This window comes from Macrobrachium rosenbergii, chromosome 6 (genome assembly GCF_040412425.1).
Source record: "Macrobrachium rosenbergii isolate ZJJX-2024 chromosome 6, ASM4041242v1, whole genome shotgun sequence".
Classification (NCBI taxonomy): Eukaryota; Metazoa; Arthropoda; class Malacostraca; order Decapoda; family Palaemonidae; genus Macrobrachium; species Macrobrachium rosenbergii.
The window spans coordinates 58,322,014-58,345,544 of record NC_089746.1 but is presented as its reverse complement, the minus strand read 5'-3'; the positions used below and the strand labels follow the sequence as shown (position 1 = coordinate 58,345,544).

General features: G+C 35.5%; 1 protein-coding gene across 1 annotated transcript in view; it reads left to right on the top strand.

The window, feature by feature from the left end:
* Positions 1-3,460: 3,460 nt before the first annotated feature.
* The window catches only part of Rbcn-3A (Rabconnectin-3A), a 106,566-nt gene continuing 86,495 nt past the window's right edge, over positions 3,461-23,531 (top strand). The window contains 11 exon segments of the mRNA XM_067105939.1: positions 3,461-3,561; positions 7,764-7,880; positions 8,807-9,004; positions 10,815-10,968; positions 13,975-14,114; positions 14,116-14,164; positions 16,032-16,176; positions 17,138-17,323; positions 19,341-19,498; positions 21,696-21,865; positions 22,556-23,121. Of these exon segments, the coding sequence (XP_066962040.1) occupies positions 7,794-7,880; positions 8,807-9,004; positions 10,815-10,968; positions 13,975-14,114; positions 14,116-14,164; positions 16,032-16,176; positions 17,138-17,323; positions 19,341-19,498; positions 21,696-21,865; positions 22,556-23,121 (1,853 nt within the window). The 5' untranslated portion in view covers positions 3,461-3,561; positions 7,764-7,793.

Below are 23,531 nucleotides of genomic sequence, written 5' to 3'. Positions count from 1 at the left end.
TACAAAATACGACCACAACCTATTAACCTCTATCCTGCACTTCCTAGCTATTCTTAGATACCAAGGTCCCTCCTTTACACATCCTCAGCTGTTTCAATATACCTACCAGAAATGCTCGCCATTAGCACATCTGCCCCCTTTTTACACTAGGGCACTCATCTCTATAGGGATCTTACTTTGCCTGAATAACCAGGCCCTTCCTTCGCAACAACTGTTCCAGTCTACCGAGTCAAGACTTTCCGAGTCTCATTCTCCTCTTTCCTCTTGGAGATTTTAAATTATACAAAATTCCACCAAAATATCCTCCTCTCTTCCCACCACGAGACACCCTGATCACTCTTTTCACTTATGCTGACTTTTTTACCACACGCTCAACCTTTAGTGCCTTTTTACTCCAAGTGTACTTTCCAAATAATGCATCCCATCAGGTCTTATATTCATACATTCTATTTTTTTTTTTTTTTTTTACACAGCATCTCTATCACGTTCCCATAAAGGATCCGTCCCCGCAAAGAAATTTGATTGACTTCTATAATGGGGAAACAAGATTAACTGTTGAGGATTTTTTTCCCCTTGACCTTAAGCACACACACATGCTCCTTCATAACCTAGGAACGCTACTGTAGTGCAACTAGATAAAGAAGTAGGAGGGGAACCTGTAAAATAGTAGGATTTTGAAGGCAGAAGAATTCAAATGTCAAAGGATCATTATGATATGAAGGGGAAGTTCTGAGCACGCAATGCAGATGTTTCAGGTGAGCAGAAGAGGATACCTTTCTCCCCCTGTCTTCAGATACCTAGGACAGTGCTGATCTTAATCAAAGGTTTAGGTGGCTCATAGAAATCAGATTAATCTAATGAATGTCATAAAACATGATTAGTTAATAAAATCAGTATAAGTGGCACAAAAAGTATTCAGATACGGAACTTTTGACAAACGTTATATGTAGTTGAATATATGAACGCCTGGACAATATGAAAAATAATGTTACCCATTAACGAAAATGTACTGCCTTCCTTTGAAAATTGAGTACAGATTGAAAATACATAAACAGGACAACAGCAAATCATTAAAAGACAACCTGTCGCTACTAATCTCAAATGGTATTTAAAGTCAGAAAAAAAATATGGCAATTGCGCAAAGATGCAGGGTAGGGTTATGCTAATAGAGATATAAACTCAGGTTTTAATGGTACACTATAAAGCTGTCCCTTTATTGCGGAGGATAATTATGAAAGTGCAATGACAAAGCAGCCGCAATATGAAACGCATTTCTTAATAATTTTAACGTTTCATTTTGAAACAGCTTTTACAACAAAGTAAGATGTAATGCACAAGGAATTTCTTTTTCTCCTCGTTCGGCTTAGGAATTTTGACGTTTTCTTTTTTCTGAAGATGTATCCCTTGGATGACTTTGCTCCGCATGGTCTAGAGAACCAAGTCTTGTATTTCTCTGGGCAACTGTAGCCATATTTCACTCCTCTGCTTTTTACAAGGTATATGCCTATTCTGTCGTACACAGTCTCTAGCATCTGTCAAATTTGGCCTGCAGTCTTGCGGAACCAGAATTATACAACCAATTTCGAAGATCCTTATGGATGCATGGAGGGGCGCTGTGGCGACTGAACAGGTCTCAGTTCAGAGTGCTTTTCCCCACTGTCTGTGAGCATTCCCTGGCAAACGTGTTAACTGATTTCATGCAGTAAGACACAATTCCTAAAGAACCACAAATCCTTCCTTCCTGTTTGTAACATTTGCCTTTTTAGACCTGGGGTGAAGAAATCCAAAGAATTCTTCTAGATGTACAGTACAAAGTGAGGCAAACCAAATCTGGACACGCATTTATGGAGGAAGCAGCAGTGCTATAGACAGGTATCAGTAAGTGGAGGAATATTTTTTTCTCTTGTGAAGGCCGTAATGGTTTGGTGATATTACTGAAATGGGTTACACAGTACTTTTGAGCACTAATGATTGGCAAGGCGTACAGCTCTTAATCTATGTCTTGCAATCCAGAATAGTCAAATAATGCCTTGAATTTTTACAAATTTCTGTCTTGAAGTAGGATTTTTTGAAATCGTGCTAATCTATAGTACCTGTCTGTAGTAAAAGACACAACAAAAACAGTATTTGCTGTCGATTTACTGTCGAACCTCAGCGTCCGAGGTACCATGCAGGTGTTCAACTCAGTATAGATTTTGCAGTATTATTTCAGAGCCTTTGAAAAATGTCCCAAGATGGTTTTAAGAAGACATTAAAAACATTCATATTTAACGATTGCTGCGCCAACAAAAAACAAGATTAGTGATGCTTACATAGTAAATTAACATGAATTTCCTTTTGAAGTTTTGCCATACCGAGCGTCTTTTTTCACGGAGTGGGGTCGAGAATCGAGAGTGTAACCAGTCCCAAATAAAATCATTCAACAGCATGTTTTCCATGCAAGTTTTCACACCTCATGACTCCCCAACTAGCACATGTTCATAGCTTATTACAATTTATTTTTTTTATTTTATTTTATCTTGTTTTTTTTTTTTTTTTTTTTTTTTTTTTTTTTTTGCTAAACCGTGCTCAAAGTACATCATAATGCAGAGTAATCCGAGCTCTGGCACGTGGCAACCTTGTCTGCTTTTGAACGCCTACATAATTTTGGCAATCTTATTCCATTGAAAAAAATTAACTTTCCAACCAACGCAATGGCACTATCTCCAGGCATTTAACCTTTGGCATTATCATTTCCATTTCATTTTATGTTGCTATATCACTTAAATTTTTTCAATAATACCAATATCCATATGGATGACGTCTGATTGGTGAATCATGATAAACTCGTTGTGCACATAGAACACTGTTTTGGCTCTAGATACTATATTATAATTAATAGTATACAGAATCACTATTCACTACGGAACCTTAATATCTTTCTCCCCAAATAAAGCCGGATTCCTGTGACCACTGATCTGAACAGTGGTGCCAGTCGAGGTCGTCACGCTAACAACAGTGGACTAACCGTAATTGTTTTACTACGGGTGATCCACCGATACCAATCACAACTCTATTGCAATTGTCAGTTTTGCGGTGTCATTTGTGGTTGTCAAAATGTTCTGTACTGTACTTCTGTTATTGTTTTCATAATTAGATTTCTTTTGCAAGCAGTCTTCCTCGCATGATAACCAGCTCTGGAATCATAAATGGATAATTATTCGTTTGGTTATACAGTACTTAATATAAAAGTAAAATTATAAATCAAGGATAGGTAGTAAAGAAAACGGCACTAACATAATAAAAGTCCGTTTAAAGTCACATGACTTCGTTTCCTTATTTGTAAGACTGATGTCGTTAATTCTGGTAATTTTAGAGGATAAATTAATAATCTGTGATATATTATATATAAATTAACTTTATAAGGCGTTTATGTCATATAAAATATCCTAAATATAGACGTATATCACCCGAAAATGCTGCTGTTTTCCGAACAGTTTGACAGACGAAAACATCGACCTGCTGCTTCGACTGCAGTCTTGTTGTCATTACGGAGAAATTGATCGCAAAGTGTCTATTGAAGTATGTATGCTCAGAATTTTGTTTGCTTAGGCATTCTCAAGTGTTGAAAGTACTTATTATTGGATTTCTTTGGTTGTATAATACAATATCCCTTTACAGATCGTAATCGTATGGTTAATCATGTGACAGAAAATGGTGATGTACCCCTGTCTACTCCTACGGCCGTTAAGCAATCATCGAATTTCTGGCTGATTTTTGCACCTAGTTACGGACCGTGTGCGTTTCCCTTTATGAGAGATGCAAGTTAAACATTAGTTTGTTATTATTTTCTTTGTCTCTTGCCAATTTGCTAAGCTTTTCCTATCCTAAGTTAGCATAGGCAGTGGTTTGCAAGATTCCATAGCATACGGTACTGATTAGGCCAGCCGATAGGGTTGCATCTATTTTCTGGGAACGTGTGTGACTGGTGGTCATAGGAGTCAAAGCCCCTATCTTTGAGAGACATTTAGTGTATCTGGTAGGTTTTGTGATACCGCTTATTCTAAAACTGAAAGAATAGCCTAGGCTATGTTTTGTAATTCTATGGGAGAGTTCTGTATGGAGATATTTATTAATATTTTAATCAAACAATAGGTAATTCTAAGCCGTAGTTCTGCAGTGAGCTAGACTATGGCAATTTGTGTTTTCCTGTGTTGTTTTACTTGCTTTACAAGAATTTAAAGTAATATTTTGTCGGCCGGCCATAGCTAAATTGTAATTGACCTTTGAAGACTACACGATGGGGTGGATCAAAGCCGGCATTCCGCAATGAGCCCCCCACCCCCCTCCATAGCTAATACGGCAAAATTGTAACCAGTAAACACCCCTAGGTTACGTTAGGTTGGTATTTTTAGGGGTCTTTACTGGTTACAATTTTGTCGTATTAGCTGTGGAGGGGGGTGGGGGGCCCGCCACGGAATGCTGGCTTAGATCTACCCCGTCGGTTAGTCTTCAAAGGTCAATTACAGTTTAGTTACAGCCAGCTGACAAAATATCAGTTTATATTCTTGTAAACCAAGTCAAATAACACAGGGAAACGTCAATTGCCATAGCCTAGCTCACCGCGGAACCACGGCTTAGAATTATCAAACAATATAGAGAAAGTTATATATAATGCAGAACAGGGTGAGGTAATTTGATAAACTAATCAGTATCAAGAAAACTGACAATAAAGTAAGCATCTCGTCAGGATGGTCATGAAATTTTTAAGTGAACAAAGAATTTAAAAAATTATGTTAGTACTGTCATGGAAGTGGAGCTCCCGATCAGATTTTGTTTGTGCGAGTGCTTTGTGAATAAGCATGGATTATGTATCAGGAACATTTCCTCTTGGAACTGAGGGTCTGAGATAAAATGCGGAAACATGATTGGTTGTTATTTTATAAGTTTCAGAAATTATCTAGGATTTGGAATATTGAGCGTTTGTTGAAAAATCCAGCTTCAGGAGCAAGGACACAGCTGAACCAAAGGTGCCACGACTGCAAGATTTTCAGGGTCGCAAGTGTAATTTTTCTTTAAATTATAGGGATGGAGATATTGTTTTTAATTAAAATTTTTTACTGAATAATATAGAAAAGCAGGTACATATATAATGCAGTACATGTGAGATCATTTGAGAAATTTACTGTATTTTGTTTGATTTTACATTCATCCCTGAAGGGCTGGTATTAAATGTGGTGCCTTGTGGAGTTTCGGTAACATGAAAACATAATCAAAAGACTGAATTTCTGAAATTGTCTCGATAAATTTCTCAAATTATCTCACCTGTACTGCATTATATAGACCCTTTTCTATATTGTTTAGTCAAAAAATGTTGTTTAACAATATCTTCATGCGAATGATGGATTAATAGATATTTTACTTTAATACCACAACTTCTTATTAGGGTTTTATTATGCCTAATAATGAAATCAAACAAAAATATATTGTAAATTTACTTCTACTGAGATATTTCCATCTTTTGTTTATGTTTTAACATTCATTTCCATGGGGCTGATACTAAACATAGCACCCATGGGAGTGGTTGTGCTAATAACTTATTAACCTACTACAACCCCCCTCCCCCATATCTAACAATAATGGAGTCCCAGTGGTAAACCAGGATTTTTAGATTGGTGGGGATGGAGGGGAATGACTGAAAGTGGTCTAAGCAAAAATTAGGGATGTGCAGTAAGCAAACATTCCTAACATAAACTCATTTAAGATGCCTGGTCCTGCCTTACATAACTTGACTCTTGAGGTATGGCTTCACATTGAGGTTCCCCATCCCAGCCCCTGACCTCCCATGCTGTTGGATGTGGAGGTTGTAATACTTAACCAGGAATTTATGATGGAAGTGAATATTAAATTTATCAGATTCTTATTAAAACTATGAGAAAAACTATATTTCCCATTACCAAAGAACTCTCTTCGTGACAGTGGATAGGGGTACTTCATGTCAACTTTGGGGCCGAAAAAATAGTAACAGCTATTCACAACCTTGACTAAAGAGTAACTGTATTTCAAAATAATTTGGAAGTGTCATGATGCCACTGCATAACAAATAAACGAACAGAATTACTTAATAAACAGTAAAAAAATAAATGTTATAAAACAAATTATGCAGTTTTGCATATTCAAGACCACAATATATACTAATTACATCATACACAAACAAGAAGAGCAGTTACTGAAAGTGGATTCACAATGTATAGAAGAGTAAGAGTGATTATAAAGCACCACACGATCACATGTGTTAGTAATTTTTGGAAAATTTTACGTGGAAGAGAATTGTCCGAACTCTATGGGAAAACTTAGAAATTTCCTAAACTCTAGAGGAAAGCTTATTAAATGTGCATTATTACCATTAGTAATGATGGTATATAAGGATATGAGTATGGGTGGTATTCTATATTATGCCATAACATTGGCTTGGCATACAACAAGATACTATTATGATATATTCCTCACGTTCTCAAAATATATTACCTCCATATACTTTTGTTTGTGAAGTAATGGTTTAGCCTCAAGAAGTTTCAGTTATAAAGTAGTAATGTTTCCTTATTTGTTTGGTGGAGATTCTAGGCCTCATTATGGATGTGACTACCCCCGAACAGCCAAGTGGGTATACTGAATGGCTACCACACAAAGGTTTGGGAACATGAATGCTGTAGTGTAGCTCATGGCTACTGTAGGATTTCAAAAATAAGGCTATTCTTTATACTTTTGACAACTCTTCATCCTTAGCAGTTTTAGAACATAACAACCTCAACATAGGTTAGGTTTGTGTATTTTATCTTCATCAGAATAACAGTATTTCACCAACTGTATCAAGTGTCTGATACAAAGAAATCATATGAATATTTCATTTTTTTATTTGGTGACAGATATACTTTATTTCAAAATGTTGTTGTTTTGCTTTACTGAACTACATAAAAGTACAGTAACTGTATGTTTCACCCAGTTGTAATGTGTTAGAAACCCTTTTCCAGTTGCTGGCTATATCATCAACAATACCTCTTTATTTTCACATTTAATTGTTGGATGAATACACAATTACTAGACTAATTTATGAACTGAAGTTATTTATTTTGTTTTTCAATGCATAGGGCAATGGTATTGCACACACACACACACACACACACACACACACACACACACACACACACACACACACACTCTCTCTCTCTCTCTCTCTCTCTCTCTCTCTCTCTCTCTCTCTCTCTCTCTCTCTCTCTCTCTCATGAAGTCAAAACTGTACTTTTGAAAATGCTGTGTGTCTTTTGGACCTCAAAGTGGTTACCTGATATCAGCATACTTGGCATTCTTATTTAAGTTTTTGATTAAAGGTTTATACCCTAATGTATGCAGAATGAAAATTTGTTCTTTTTCTGTCGCTGTTCATTAAATTTGTCATGCCTGAAATCCTGTTATTCCTTTATTATTGCCTGTACTTTGGTTTCTAGTAATTTTAGTATTCTTTTAAAGCAAAAGTGTAAAAGCATTGATTATTGTAATCTTCTCGTGAAATATTTGCCCATGTGGTAATTGTTGTGTAATACAATGCGTATATGTTATGCAGCTATAGGTAATAGACAAATCTTTTTGGGTTTTTGACAAGGTGGGTTTCTGCCATTTCATCTCTTCAAGTTTGAAACCAGATGTTCAATCTCAGAATTACTGCTTTGTAACTCTGAGTCATTATGCAGTTTTCATTCTAAATTTCGTGTTTGTTTTGTTTACAGACATGCGGTAGTTAAAAACAACCTGGCAATATGAAGTGTCATCAAATACTTACGGGTGCCTGCAATGCAGGTGACCGCTGCTTTGCTGTGGGGAGTGTAGAGGGAATCCCATTCACGGTAAGTCCAAAAATCTGTTAAGCTATGTATTTAAAACTATTACTGTATTTCCAATTAGTGATTGAGATGCATTTCAATACAGTAATATGTTAAATTTTACTCTTCAAGGCAGTCCTGTTAATCTGCTGTAGAGATTTATCTCATTAAAATGACCATATATCCTTGTCATATCATTGATCAAATACTACTCAGAAGTTTTCACCATTTTTGTCTATTTACATATCACTATCATCATACAGAATTTTATGTCAGCATCTCCCTTTGTGGGAGTTCTCTTTACTCTCCTCTGTCCTGTGCACTTATTACTTGAATTCCACCAGGTGTAGAGCCTCATCTGCTGCATTTTTCTGTGATTTCCTGACCCTTCCTACATGTCTTTTATGTGCTACTTCTATATCTACTGCTTTTTTAACCAACAGTTCCTCATGATATGCCCAAACCATCTCAGTGTTTTCAAACATTTGGATACAAATCTCTCTGCCATGTCCATATTCATGATACAGCCTTCCCACTCTGCTCTTTCAGTGGATCCTAACAATTAGTCATACCTTTTCAAACTCTTTCCATTTTCCTCATCATTGCCCTTGTTACATTTGCATGTAGTACAAACCTTACTTATCAGTACTAAGTCTTTTCACACGGGCATTTTACTCTGTAGGAAGTGGCTTTGCACTTTATTGGTCATTTGAGATTGCTCTTTATGAATATTCTGACTAATAATAGTTATGGTAATGAGTGGACAATATAAACAATTACAGTATTGTAATCACTGTGATAAAGCTAATTTTTAGCAGTAAGACTTACTTTTCCAAAATGTCTGATTAAGAAAATTAGCAAACAAGATTGTGATTTGTGAAAGAGCAAACTTTAGCCAATGGATTCATTTTATTTGTCATGCAAAATATAATGCCAATTCTCTTTTCTAGGCATATGCAGCTGGTTGCAACATGGTAATCTTAGCCAGCACTTATGAGCGTGTACAAGTCATCCCTGGGGTGTGCCATGACAACATCCAGATATCTTGTGTGGATTGTTCAACAGACACTGGCAAGATTGCTGCTGCATATGGAAAACTTGTTTGCATATTTGAACCAACACCACTTAATAGTCAAACAAATGGACATGTAAGTGTGAATTGTGCCAGAATGTTTTTACTTATTTCACAGAAATTAATATTTTTTCTTCTTCATGCCATTCTTAGTACCTTCAAGTGTTTAGGTGTAGTATAGAAATGTAATTTATCAGAGTACTCTTTACATGGAAGAATTCTTCAACAGTCCCCTCAGGTGAGTATTTTTCGTCTGGTAGAGGAGCCCCTTATCGCTACATGCCATTTTTGAATTTTAACAATAGAATTATGTGTGCTGATAGTCAATCACCATCTCTTTTTAGGGCTTATTGTGTGTTTCCTTTTGTTATTCTATTGTCCTTTGTAATTAATTGGTTTTTGTACAGTTAATTGCAGCCACAAGGGAGGTCAAGTTCAGCATTTTTTTCTACAGGCTAGGCTTATTTCATTTCTCTGTTAACCTAGTCCCCTCTCTGCCCCAACTTGTTATTGGGATAACTTTTTACACTTTTTTCATCTCCCATGTCTTACTTGCTTTTTTTTTTGTCAGTCCTGTTGTTATTTATATTTCCTGGTTCTTTGCTTATCCCTAATCTGAAGTGCAAGGTACTTAGTATATCTTTGTTTTCTGCAGACTCTTGTGCCTTTTTTTTCCCACATTGTTATCACCCCCAAAAGTCCTAAGGGTTGCAAAGGCTGTATAAGGTTTTCTCACCACTTTGTTTGGTTTGTGTTTTGATCTCAGGCTCCAACTGATGTTGACACTATCTAGCTCAATTACATTATTTTTCCCAGAGAGGAGTTATTACTTCTGTGTAATTGGTTTACCAGTGAGCTCTCTCTTTCTCTCATTTCTGTGCCCACAGTCCCCTTGGAGATTTTGTTCTCACAGTAGCTCTTCCCCATCTGTTTGGAAGAAGTCTCTCTTTTCTCATGGAAAGAGAAATGTACGTAGGGAAGGAAACTCTTGGTCTTCATTTTTGAGTCAATTGTTGATTCTTCTAGTAATCTTGACCAGATGACTTCAAGAGAGGCTGTAATGTTACTGTTGCCTTTGTTTTTCAGACTTACATTACTGTCTATATTCACAGGCCTCCCTAGAGCAGGAGCCTGTGCCAGCACAAGGTTGGCTTAATCTTAAACTAGCTAACTGCATGCTTGTACTGTACATGTATGTTTGCTGATATATCAGTGTGTATTCTTTGCCCTTTTTTCATATTTTTCAGGACTCTGTAATAGAGTAGAGTTCATTTGATATAGTAGATAATCAGAAATATGAGTTGGTCCCACAATTCAACACAATCAGAGGACTAACTGCAACTGGGGCAAATCAGTTTTTGGCCTAGCATAGAAGTAAACACATTATAAATAATGATTCTTTGTGCAAGACATTTTTTCCTAAACAGAAAATATAATACTGTATGAACATAACAGCTGAAGATCATAGAAACCACTTTCCTTCCTTCAAAGTGACCATTTAACTAAAGTAAAAGTAAGAGGTTTTGTATTTTGTATGAAATCATCTAATTTTTTTTAACCAATTTTCATGTATTCACAAGTGCAGACTTTATAATTTCATTTTGAGTGCCTTCTACAATACAATCACGTACTCTAATTGCAGAACATCACTGGTTCACAAAGTCTAGAGATGAGAGCTTTTGGCTGGTTATATAAGTCTCCCTATGTTATTGGAGGTTTCACGTATCCTCCAGCAGTTTAGATGCTAGTTCACTGCTATAAACAGTAATTTGCTTTTGATTGGGTTTTATAAACCTTTGCTCTAAAGAATTGCTTTATAAATATGATTATTTGTGCAGCTGTCTTGTTCCTGCTTACTGTGTTTTACATTTTTTTTTAATTTTCAGAGACTTGATTATCGGTGGATTCAGACTGGTGTAATTGAAGCAGAAAGTTACATCAACACCATGTCGTGGAATTTGGAAGGTACTCGCCTTTTGACTGCCGGAGATGTCTTACAAATGTGGGCGTCTCCTCTTACAAAACTGACTGGAGAAGAGGGTAAGTATTTTAGGGGTGCCTTTGGTACCTGCATAATATAAACCTGCCCCTAGCAGAGAAACTAAACTATTCCAGATTGAAGTAACATCTTGTTAGGGTACCAGTAGTTGTATTCAAGTATCCAATGCTTCACTAACTGTGTTACAGACACTAAGATAGGATGAGGTCTGCCAAACCATTCTCATGCAGTGTAATACGTTTTTGTTTTATTAAAGTAACATGGCTGGGAAAAGTACCCTCAATTCTTTCCTAAGTCAAGGAGCATCATGTAGTAATCTCTGTGAAGAACATTTACCATGTCTGTACCTGTAGTCTTCAATACTTCGAAAAGATTTTCAAAAATAGCATCAGTTCTCATCAGAACTATGTCTTTTAAAATTGCATATGTCTATGCAAGCACTTGACATGATTTTGCTGTGATGTGAAGGATCTACCTGTTGAGGATTCCATGTAATCTAAAAAGTAAGCTGCTTAGTCTTGGCAGTTGTGGAATACTCGAGGATGAGTAGACTTGGTTTAGGGTGTTTTATACACTGATACTCTAACACTAACAGCCTTAAGATATTTTCACAAACATGATGATTACTTAAGAAATGTACTAATAGAAACTAGTTACATTGTGTTCCAGGTACCAGTTAGAAAAAAATCACAGCTTTAGAGCTCATGGATAAGTAATTCCCATTCTGAATAGCTATTGCTCATTTCAGTAGTAGAGCAAAAGGGTTAAAATTCTTATAACTACAGAAAAAGTTGAGAGATTTTGATGTTCCATTGATACAAACTGTTTTACCTGGAGGTGATCTGGTTAATCCCTGTGACATTAGTTCTCTGCACAGGGTGGAAGCTCAGATTAAAATTACAACCTAACAAGTCTAACTAGGGCATCTTGAATATGAGCTTTGTTAAAGGGGAAGGGTTTTACTCACAAACATTTCCCTTTCTGAATGTGATGGTTTCTGTTTCAAGTTATGGCTACATAATTAGTTTGATCTTTTTAGAGAGTTATCTGTGATATGTGCTCAAAGTAATGAGCATATCAAGTCTTAAGATGTACAACCTGGCTTGTAAATTCATCTCTTCTGTCAGAACATAAGCATGTGTGAAATTGATTGTACATATCATCCACAACAGCATGAACGCCTGAAAAAATTCCTCCTCTGTGTGAAATCAACTCCTAACTTGTGAAAAGGGCAAATGAACTTAAATAAAATTCTTCCTTTTCCTAAATATCCTTCAAAACAGAAGTAAGTCACAAAACCTTGATAGTTAATGAAATTTCAGTGGAAAATTACATTTAGCATTCAACTTAGACACGCTATCAGATCAGGTTTTCTTGAAAATTCGTGATAACTGAATCATACAATATTAACAGAAGTTGAAAAAGTGTTTATGTAAGTTCTCCAGAGTAAGAGCTGAGAAGCAAAGTCTTGAGTAGGTTGGTTAGTTATAAGAGTTAGTTTAATCAAACCACTGAGCTTGAAACATTAACTATCATGGGACTGGCCATATCTTTGGTATGTGAGCCTGCTGTTGCCACTAATAGTTTCAGAGCACCAATTTTTTTACAAACTGAGTCTTCAATGTCTTCCACTTGCAAATTCTATCATGTTTTCTTTGTTTACTCACACCACTGGTGGTGCTTGACAATTCTGTTTCCTCCTCTGTCATTCTTCTGATCCATGGTCATTCCTAATAAGACCTAAGTCAAAAAATTATTTAAGGTAGGTTTTTCTATAACTACAGTATAATAAACATAACCATAATCACTGCTATCACTATCTGATAGTTCAGGTCTTCTATTGTCATCGTAATTTCCAGATGAAAGTCTTGGTACTTTTTCCTAATCAAGTGAAAGCATATCCCTCCATAGCATTTTGATGGTTACAACAGTCTAGCCCTTGTCCTAAGATTATCTTGTTGGTTGGAAATCAAATGTTGTCATTGTTTGCTAGAATATAGACAAAAGCTCCTTACATTGACAAGGGAAACTCAAAATCTGTTACAAGTCGCCTAACTAGAATCAAAAGAATGATGGTTGAGGAGATCAGTCCCACATCATGGATGAGACTTTCAGTGACTGAAGAGACCAGTTCTGCACAGCGAAAGGGTTAAAATTGTCTATTTTCATTGTATTGAGTCCTGTGTGTTGGATAGGTTACAACTTAGACAAATATCACAAGCAGGTGCTTTATGTCTGCCAGTTTATTATTCTTATAAATTAGTTTGGGCAGGTGATCACCCAAAAGATTCAGTCTTAATTAAGAGGTAAAATTGGAACAAGTAAGGTTAATGAAATGGGAAAACTAATTTCAGAAACCAGAGGAAACAGATGTATTAAAGGCATAAAGGAAGGGAGCTAGGGCTGAAAAATGGCAAGACCTCTTATTAATGGCAACCTACTATGGGGTTCATGTCAATAACTTGAGAGGTAGTTAAAATTATTTCTTCTTAATAACAGAAAAGACAAAAACATGGGAAAGGAATCTAGCAATAGAAGTGGGTGCTACAGTTACCATTTGGAAGGGGTAAGGATTTAATATATGGCTATGAAGTTTGCCCTATTTTTCAGGATTTTTTGTTACTTTTGTGTTTATTTGCCATCATCAGCAATACTTTCGGGAAATGCTGTACTTTGAATATATTCTTTGAACTTTGAGTACAGTCCATGATACAAAAGACTAATTCTGTTGATGGAAAAATTAAGATGTTGATGTCTTCCACAAGAAAAAACACCAGTTTCCTGTAATTCCATCAAGCTTTTTTTATGCAAAGTTTGGCAGAAAATGGCTTAGTTGATAATTAAAAAGTGACTAAAACTTCAGTTATGTACAAGCACATTTTAATGGGATACCAAGGTTTAAAGTCATAAAGCATTTTTTCCACTTAATGGGTTGATTTTTATGTAGATAATGTTGTTACCACATGAACATATTTTAAGCTGTAGGAAATATTTCACTTATGACATTTTCAGCAATAATGCTGAGTGTTCTTCATTTTATTTTACAGGCTCTGGACCAGTGACATTTGATTTGGAATGTGACAGTAGCGATGACCCTGAACCTCTGTGGAGTTGTGTTTGGCGATGTGTTACAGCAGCACCAACAGTATTTTTAACCTTTTCTCCTGATGGTACACTCTTTGCAACCTGCTGCTGCTAATGATCGTTTAGTCAAGATTTGGTATGACAATAAACATAGTAAGTATTGCTTATTTTACTTGTTTTGCCGTGAAAATGTGTTCATGCAAGTATCAGACATATTACTTTTTAATGGAATCATTTCACCATTGTGGATGGAGTGATTAAAATTGCTTGGTAATAACTAGAGAAATGATAAGTATCTGTGGGTGAGACTGCTTAGAACAGTCTCACCTGTCTTCTACCAAACTGACTTCATTTAGTGGTTTCATGTTGGATGTAGACTTTTCAGTGGAGCTTTCCATGTAATTTTTGTTCGTTCTGTGTATCATCGTTACTCTGTTTCTTCATGGTAAATTTTTTTCATTGCTGTTACTGTATCTTTGCATAATGTGATTGATTATATCACTGTCAAAATGATTATATCACTGTCAAAATATGGATGATTGCATTTGTTGCTAGCAGTGAGAATTTTTCTTTTGCTGGAGAAGTCCATGCATAGTTCTGACATTTGTTCTTATTGATTGCATCACTCTTCTAATCATTTTATGTGAATTGTATGTGCTTACATGTGTACTTGATGCTATACTTTCTGCTTTCGTTATAGCACTGCAGCTTTATGTCTTCCATTTTTGTGGCTATGCATTATTAAGTGCATTAGACCACTTTCTTTATGTAGGGTAGTATTGGCAATTTTTTTTAAATGCTGATTATCACCTGATCAAGGTATTCTGGCAGAAGCGGGAGACAGAACATCATACCTTGCTAATCTGCCTGATCTTGGTAATTTCTTACAGAATTATGGGTACAGGATACTATGAATGATTCACTGAGTACACTCAAGGCTTGTACAGATAAAGCATTAATAAATGAATTTTTAACTTAGTTCGGTATTCTTTGAAGGCAAACTATTTCCAGGAATACAAAGGATGAACCAGCAATACTGTACCTAGATATAATAAATGTCACATATATGTCAGTAGGAAGAGAAATTGCATCCATCAGGTTGTAAGATTCAGCTTTGAAGTAATTATTATTATCATCATCATTGAGAAGATAAACCCTTTTCATATGGAACAACCCCGTAGGGATCATTGACTTGAAATTCAAGCTTCAAGTATGCAAGATTGGTGTAGTTTTCATTGACGTTGTTCTCTCCCACCTCAGTACTTCCTTTGTGCAAAGTTGAAAAGATTTGTCCAGACAAATATAAGCATTCGTGGGCAGTATGGAACTCCAGGTCTTCTAATTAGAGCTGGTTTTGGGTAAAAAGTCTGAGCACTGTGATAATGCTAATGTTTCTCATATAATTTCCTTCTGGTAAGTAATACATCAACAGAGTTGCACTTTTTATTTAGAACTAATAACCCTCACTGTGGTTGTTTCAGACTTGAGATAATAAATGAAATCCAAGATTTTTCTCCGAAAAGCTCCAAAATAAAATGAAAATACTTTGGTTCTTAGTACGTTTCAGAATTTGAGTACCTCACATCGGTACAAAAGCTTAACATCCTTACATTTTATATTGTTCATTTAAACTAGGCCTACCATGAACTTGAATATATGACAGTGCAATTTGTGGGCTGTAACCACACACCAACCCTCACAGTAAAATAGATTAAGTATGAGGCCCCAGAAAAAATATAGGAATAAAAGGTCTGCTATTTTCAGGCTAAAGAGAGATGTCTTATTCATCTCTTTACGACATTCTGTTTATTGTAATGACTAACATGACTTTTGCCACTTATTGTAACAAGATGCAATTATATTTGAAATAGGTTTGTAGCTATGGAATATTAGAATTGTGAAAATTCTATATGAAGTTACAATACCTACTCGGCAGTCATGAGTCATACAGTGATACGGTAGTAAAATAAAATTATTATAAGTATGATGGAATTTAACTTAAATTGTATTATACCTACAGTTTTAGCACCTACTCGACCTGCCGAAGGTTCTGGTTCCGCTAGTGACTTTACAAGATCATCAGTTAGTTATAGTTACATTTATCTGCCTCATCCTAGTGCTGTAAAAGGTTTCACTTGGAGAGCTACTAGCAAGTATATGCCAAAGTAAGTGGTTCCTTTTTTCGTAATTTGTTTTGCCTGAGTACATCATCTTCTATTTATTTTGAATAGAGGATCATTTTGATACAAATAGAGGTCATTTTGATGATGTTTTTATTATTTAGTCAACTCTGCAATGGCAATGCTATGTGTAGGACCAGAGTAATTAATTAAAGGAGGCTCATTGCTTCAGTAGCCCTCTGCCAAGATTATGTTCATGGTATGATTTGAAGGATATGTAGTACTTCTGACACATTGCATTGTCAAGTTTTTATTACATTATTCTCATCATTCAGCAAAATACTGACTTATCTCCTTGACATGTCAAGAGCTAATCATTGCTTGCATGTACTTTATACTAATTTCACACCTTATATCATGATAAGATTACTGACTTACTCTTTGGAAGCCTCTGAAGTCTTTGCAAATTCCCTTGACACTTTTTAGTGACAAATTGAATGTGTGAATATATAGTAGTTTATGGTCCTTGGAAAATAAAAAAAAAATTGGTGTTTTACCTGAATTAAGCTCCTTTAATTAGACATTCGGAGTATTCCTCTAACAAGACATGCTGAATGGTTACAAGCTGTATTTTTTCTTATAGAACGTATTCATACTTGTATTAAAAGAAAATATTCATTCCTTATAAAAAGGTAGCTGCTTTGAGATGTGAAGTTATCAAGATTTGAAATATCTGGCATTTCTCTCAGACTCCTTTTTATTAGAGCATTCTAAAATCGAGTTCCTTACTAGAAATAATGTTCATACACGTAAAGGAGTTCGTTCTCTAAATTTAGAATTTCCTTGGTAATGCTCTATGTATTTTTGATGGTAGACAAAGACAGCTCCAGGTGGATAGATAAATGCCAGAATCATATATAGTAAATATACCTGGCATTGCCATTCCTGTTGGGTAACTCATCATAAGTACTTTAAGATATTAATTATAGCTGTTTATTATTTTCAGAGGAAGTGTCAGCAACATGCTTGTGACGTCATGTAGAGACAACATTAGTCGTGTGTGGGTGGAAACTGTGTTACCTGATGATGGCCTAGTGTCTCTACACCATCTAGATCCAATAGCTGCTCAGAATCCTCGGTTTCGAACTCATCGTCACAAGCATCGTTTCATGCAGAGACTTAAACACATGAAGTAAGATGTTGTTTTGTTACACAAAGAGCCTCATTTCACATCCCTTAAATTGCCAGTTTATTATGTCAAATCATCCATGTTGGAGTGATAGCTAAGAGGGAATGAGCTTTTCTCTGGATATTACCAAATAAACACCATCCTATTGATTGGTTACACAGGCAACAGTTAAAGTACAGTAGCTGCTTGGATATCTTTATCATTGTCAGTGTTTGCAGTATGATAGTGAAATTTAAGTCAATCAGTAATATTTTTGTTAATATTTTGATTGAAAATTGTATTGTTGGCTGGGCATTTATAAAGGACATTCATATCTTGCCTCTAATAACCATACAATGTCATCTTTTAGTTGTTACTTTTTTTATTGTGTTGTAATATTTGTTTATTTAGTATTTATTTTTATTTTGTGCTCATGCTATTATTATGAGCATATTTATCATTCTGGACTCACTTTACTGCAGTACAAGTAAAATTTTAATGCAATGGAACTATACCTGGCTACTGTGGGTAAACCGGACATAACTGTTCTTGTAGCTTTACAGATACAGTACATATTATGTTTAGATTATTATGAATAAGTGGTAGACTCCATAGAGTGCAACCATTCCTGTAAGTGATTTCATATATCAAACAAATGTCAGATGTTGTGGGATGAATTGGGCAGCTGTAATTCAAACCATTAACCACACATAGTATCAGTGACATTTTACTTTCCTAGAATTTCATAATAAATTAATTCTTGCGCTTCTTCAGATTGTTTGACCAACAGGTATTCTTTTAGGACTTCAAATGGCCTGATTTCTCAGTGTACTGAATGCTTTTCAGTGTAAGCTGTAAAACCCATTTTTTCTGAGTGCCTCATTTTCATCCAGTAGCAAAGGACAGTTCGTAGAAGTAAGCTCTTTAAAGAAACTTTGTCAGTCTCCAAAATTTCGGTTTTACAACAGTCAGGTTTGAAAAACATTAACTTGTTCAAATAAGATAGTATAATCTAGGAACAAGTATTGTACATATTTGCCACTCTTGTATAATCTAGGCACAAATACTGTACATATTTGCCACTCTTGTGACCATCTAGTTCTCATGACTATAGTGAAAATGCAAAAATACTGATAGCTCCTTCCTCCCTGGAGTTGTAGAACAATCCATAGGGTTCATTGCCTAACTGACTGAAATTTTAGTTGTGAAACCACTAGGGTTTAATGAAGTGTTAAAGTGTTAATTCTTACAGACCTCTAGAGATGCCTTCGAAGTCAATATCTTTTCAAGAACAAACTTCTTTCTTTTGATGACCCAGACTTCCAGATTCTCATCCTACTTAGGCTGCCCGGAGTAGCTGGGAAATTAAAGTTCCCAGTCACATTGACTTGAGGAGTCAAGAGGAGAATGCTGAGGTGGATTTTTGGGATCTCATTTTGTAAGAGGCTGGAAAATGAAGAAATTAGTGAAGATTACTGATATGGTAAGAGAGTCGAGATTGAGATGGTTTTGGCATGTGGCAAAGATGAATGACAAGGAAGGAGTGAAGAGGGCTTGGATGGAACCTATCAGGGGCAGAACATTGAGAGGAAGGCAAACGATATGATAGCGTGATAAAGTGAGGCAACTGACTCCTGACCGTAGGGGTAATGGTTGGGATGGAGAAGTTCATGAGGAAAGGAGTTAATATAGTGTAATTCCACATCTTGTGGCAAAGTATTTATCATTTTCACCTAGTCCTTCTCCTAAAACATGAAACATTTTCATACTGATCGAGAGCAACAGTCTCTCTCTCTCTCTCTCTCTCTCTCTCTCTCTCTCTCTCTCTCTCTCTCTCTCTCTCTCTCTCAAATACTGTATGCTCAAATGATTTGTATAACAGTCTTGACTCTCTCTCTCTCTCTCTCTCTCTCTCTCTCTCTCTCTCTCTCTCTCTCTCTCTCTCTCTCTCTCTCTCTCTTTCAAATACTGTATGCTCAAATGGTTTGTATAACAGTCTTGAGGTGAACAATGGAAATTTAAATCTTATGTAATTTTTCAGGGCTTGTTTCCAGATGAGAAGACCTCCAGGCAAAGGTGGTGGGCATGTGCTTGGAAACTTGGCTGGGTTAAGTACAGAGCCCCTACCTACCATACCTTCATCATATTCAGTACATGATTTCCACATGTATGGTATTCATGCTACTGGAATAACACCAGGTACTGTATTTAAAAAATTGGTTTGTGTATGTATAACACTCATTTATAATCCTTGAGACCATAAGTGAATGGTTTTATCAAGCATTTTGTCCCTCAGTGTGCATGCATTATGCCATCAAGCACATCTATCTTCTTCATCCCTCCCTCACCGTCTCTTCACCAGCACCATAACCCCCTCTGACCTTTTTCACCCTGTGGTCTTTCATCTTAATTTATATAATTTATTTTTTTCTCATTGATATGTCTCACCTCTTAGATTCAGAATACTGCAAAAGAGGTCTTCCAAATTTTTCCTCCCTCCTTGTGTACGTATTTATCCTTGCAGTGTTTGCTTTGAATTTCAGCTGTCAACCAATCTCTCATGATGTCTTGTCCAGCAGAGTATTTTAAGTTGTACTTGGGTGTAAATGAACTAAGAATTTTCCCAAGTCAGAACCTCAACATTTTCAGTGTGTGTTACCAATGTTTCCCAAGGACCCAAGGATCTTGCTGAAGCAACAGTAATAAAAGTTATATAGTCTCCTTAGGTAGTGGTCATAGATGGATTATCCTTGTGCACTGTAAAGAAAAAAATTATACACAGACATTTTAGAAATTGATATTTGTTTTCATTTTGGCAAGGAGCTTAAAAATATAAGGAGAAAATAGAACCAAGGTAACATCTTTAATCAACTAACCATCCAGGTAAACTCCCTTTCTGATCCACTCTTTGTTAGACAACACTACTGTATTCATAGAACCAATTACAAGACCATTGTAAAGAAGAGGTATTACTTTCTGGGCTGATAACTAAGTGTTCGAAATTGTACCTTTTGGACTTGATAGGCAGCTTTTTGTTGCCTAGAAAGACAATAACATTTAAAGAGGCTGAACAAGTACCTAATATGCGTAAGACTAAACTTTCATTTCTCGAATATTTCATCATGAGCAGAGTGTAGTGTATTGAGAGCTCTTTACCTTGATCCATCTTTGTTTCATTAGTATATTCATTAGTATGTAGTCATCAGTGTTTTCTTTTGATCTTTTAATTTACTACAGTATCATTATATTGATTGAAATGATGTGCGTTTTTTATTTGTTTCTTATTAGTGTTACATTTCGTAATAGTTTACTATTTTAGCTGTGAATTTTTATTTTCATTTTGTATTTTCTTGCTTGTAAAGGTAATATTATATTGCAGGATGTAATTTCATGTGTCACATTGCCCAATACTAGGAGTGTTGATGTAATTTCATGTGTCACATTGCCTAATACTAGGAGTGTCGGATGTAATTTCATGTGTCACATTGCCTAATGCTAGAAGTGTTTTATTTCACTCTCTTTACTGTGAAGTTGTAGTGCAGTTTCTTGCCATTGTTATGGGTATTGATATTTATAAGGATAGGAGGCTATATAAGGTTACTTGAAAGCACTCTGCTTTTGGGATTTAATTTAGTTTTAATTCTCATCTACTGCTCATTTTCAAATTTGTTTATTGGTTTTCTCTATTGTTCCCTCTTCTCAGTTATATTATGGACACTCCAACATTAAGATAGCTTGTAATATGACTGAATAAGTAACTTTTTGTAAGAATAGGGATACTGCCACAAAAATAATTCACATTTCTTTTATTCTGTCTTATTGTCCCTCTGTGGTTATGTTTTGGAAGTGGAGACACAAGTATAAATATGTAAGATTTTAATTATATATGTTCTTATGAGATAAATGCTACATTTGCAGTGTTGTCTTTTAACTCTTGAGATTTTGAGGGGGTGGGGTAACTGTCCAAACCTTGTCCATGATAAAATGTACCCAGTCCAAGTTTACCATTGTTGAGATAGTAGTGATAATTTTACTACTCACTTTGAATTTATATCTTATAATCTGAATAATTATGTATACTTATGTCTCTTATTGCTCATAAAAACCTAAGGTAAAATAGGCACAGTTTTTATTGTTTTTATTTAGAACCTGTTTATTTATGATTATATTTGAACAACTGTTACTGTTGTAAGACTAAAGTTAAACAGCATCCAGACATCATATCAAGGGATAAAATTTTCATGACGTTTTACACTATCAAAATCTATCACTCCTATACAAATTGAATTTGTATAAGACTAATATACATGAAATTGGCTTCCACTTTAAGCATACAATACTACACATGACAGTTGTTTCAGGAAACTATGTTTGTATCAATTTTTGTTTTTATTAGGTTTCCAGTTTCATCTAGCAGCTTCAATCAATGCAGAAACAGACATCCCTCTAGTTCCTAGCATCAGTGGGATAACAACTTGTGGAGATGCTGAACAAAACTTTGTCATCCACTGGTTAAATAATAAAGAGATGCACTTTACCTCAGAGGCTGAAAATATTCTACTTGAGGTAAGCCTGTAGTCTGCTTGATTATTCTAATATAATCAATTGAGAAATTGTTTGTTGGTGTTCCCAGTGATATCAGTTCTATAAAGCTTATTTGGAAACCCATGACTCCCAACAGGCATTTATTTGAAAATATTTTTTCCAAATCATGAAAAACTATGGTTATGTTCTAATGAATTGATAAAATTTCCCTTTTTCACCAGAAGTAAATATGCAAACCAAATATCTAGACATTCTTAAATGAAAAAAAAATTGTAAAATGTAAAGCCTTTTTATCAGGAAAAATGCATATATCTTTCATTATGTATTGTGTAAATGGTGCATAAAAAATTAAGTAGTACTGTAATTGCTTTACAAACCATGGTGTACAATTTCCTTTCTTCATTGGCCATTAGTACTTAGATTAATTTCATAATTTTGGTTGCCTAGTTAGTGGCCACCTCCTTCATCATTCCCATCACATTTCACTTGATCTTAGAGACAACACCCATTTCTTGAAACTCTCAAATATCAGTTTGACAGTCTTTGAAATAATTTTTTCATTTTCATCATCATATTCCACCAAGCCAGCATTGTTTTTAATTAATTTTTTTCATTTTCATTTTATAATGTACAGTATTCACATAAGCATTATTTCTCTTAATATAGCAGTTCTCTGTGAATGTACAGGGTTTTGAACATTTTTTTCTGCAGATAAGTCGAAGAGCTTTGGAAAAGGAAACACTTTCTCTAGATCATGATAGGCAAAGTGAAGTTAGTGATCCAGATGATAACAAACAGAGAACAGCCGCAGGCATGCGCCTTGGTTCTAGAACTCCCTCTCACATGACAGTGCGAACTCGAAGTGTGGAAGAGGATGATGCTCCAAGTCAACATTCAGTGCGTTCTCACCAGCCTCTGAGTGCAGCTACCTCAACTACGTCCATTGCAACTGATGTCACCACTGCAACAACCTCGGCCCTAGGTGACGCTCTGGATCGAAGAATTGAAACATTGTTACGAGATTGGCATCAGACCTCTGATGTTTTGTTCTCAATACATCCTGTGGATGGATCACTCTTGGTGTGGATTGTAGATTTTCTAGACGATCATCCTGGATCTTTTCGACAAGCTCAAGTTTCATTCAGTGCACGGATACCGAATGCTCTACCTTTGGGAGATGCCATGACTATGTCTCCTAATCTTGCCATTTATAATGGAACTACTCCATCCTTCCTGAAACAGCTTCTTAAACTAGAATTAGCTCACGAAGAAGAAATGTAAGTTATTACCAGGGTATTTATATTAAATTTATTAATATAACCAAAGGGCACTTCTGTGATATAGTTTGGCTTTAAATATAAAGCTTATTTAAAACATTTCATTTTACCTTGTTACTTAACCCATCTTTGGCTGGGAGGTATTTATTTGTAATTGTAGCAGTGACTCCTCCCAAATGTTTTATAACTCCTCAGCAAGAGAAACCTGTTAAATTTGTTTACAGTATCACTTTTTGATATCAGAAAAGATCATTTGAAAATAGTGTTAAGTCACAAGCTTTTAAAGATTTAAAAGTTTTATTATTTTTCTTCTGTACAATATTTAGTAAAGGTGTAAAATTATATGTACAGATAAATTACATGAATTTAATCTAGTGAATACAGTTACCACCCTGCTTACAAACATTCAC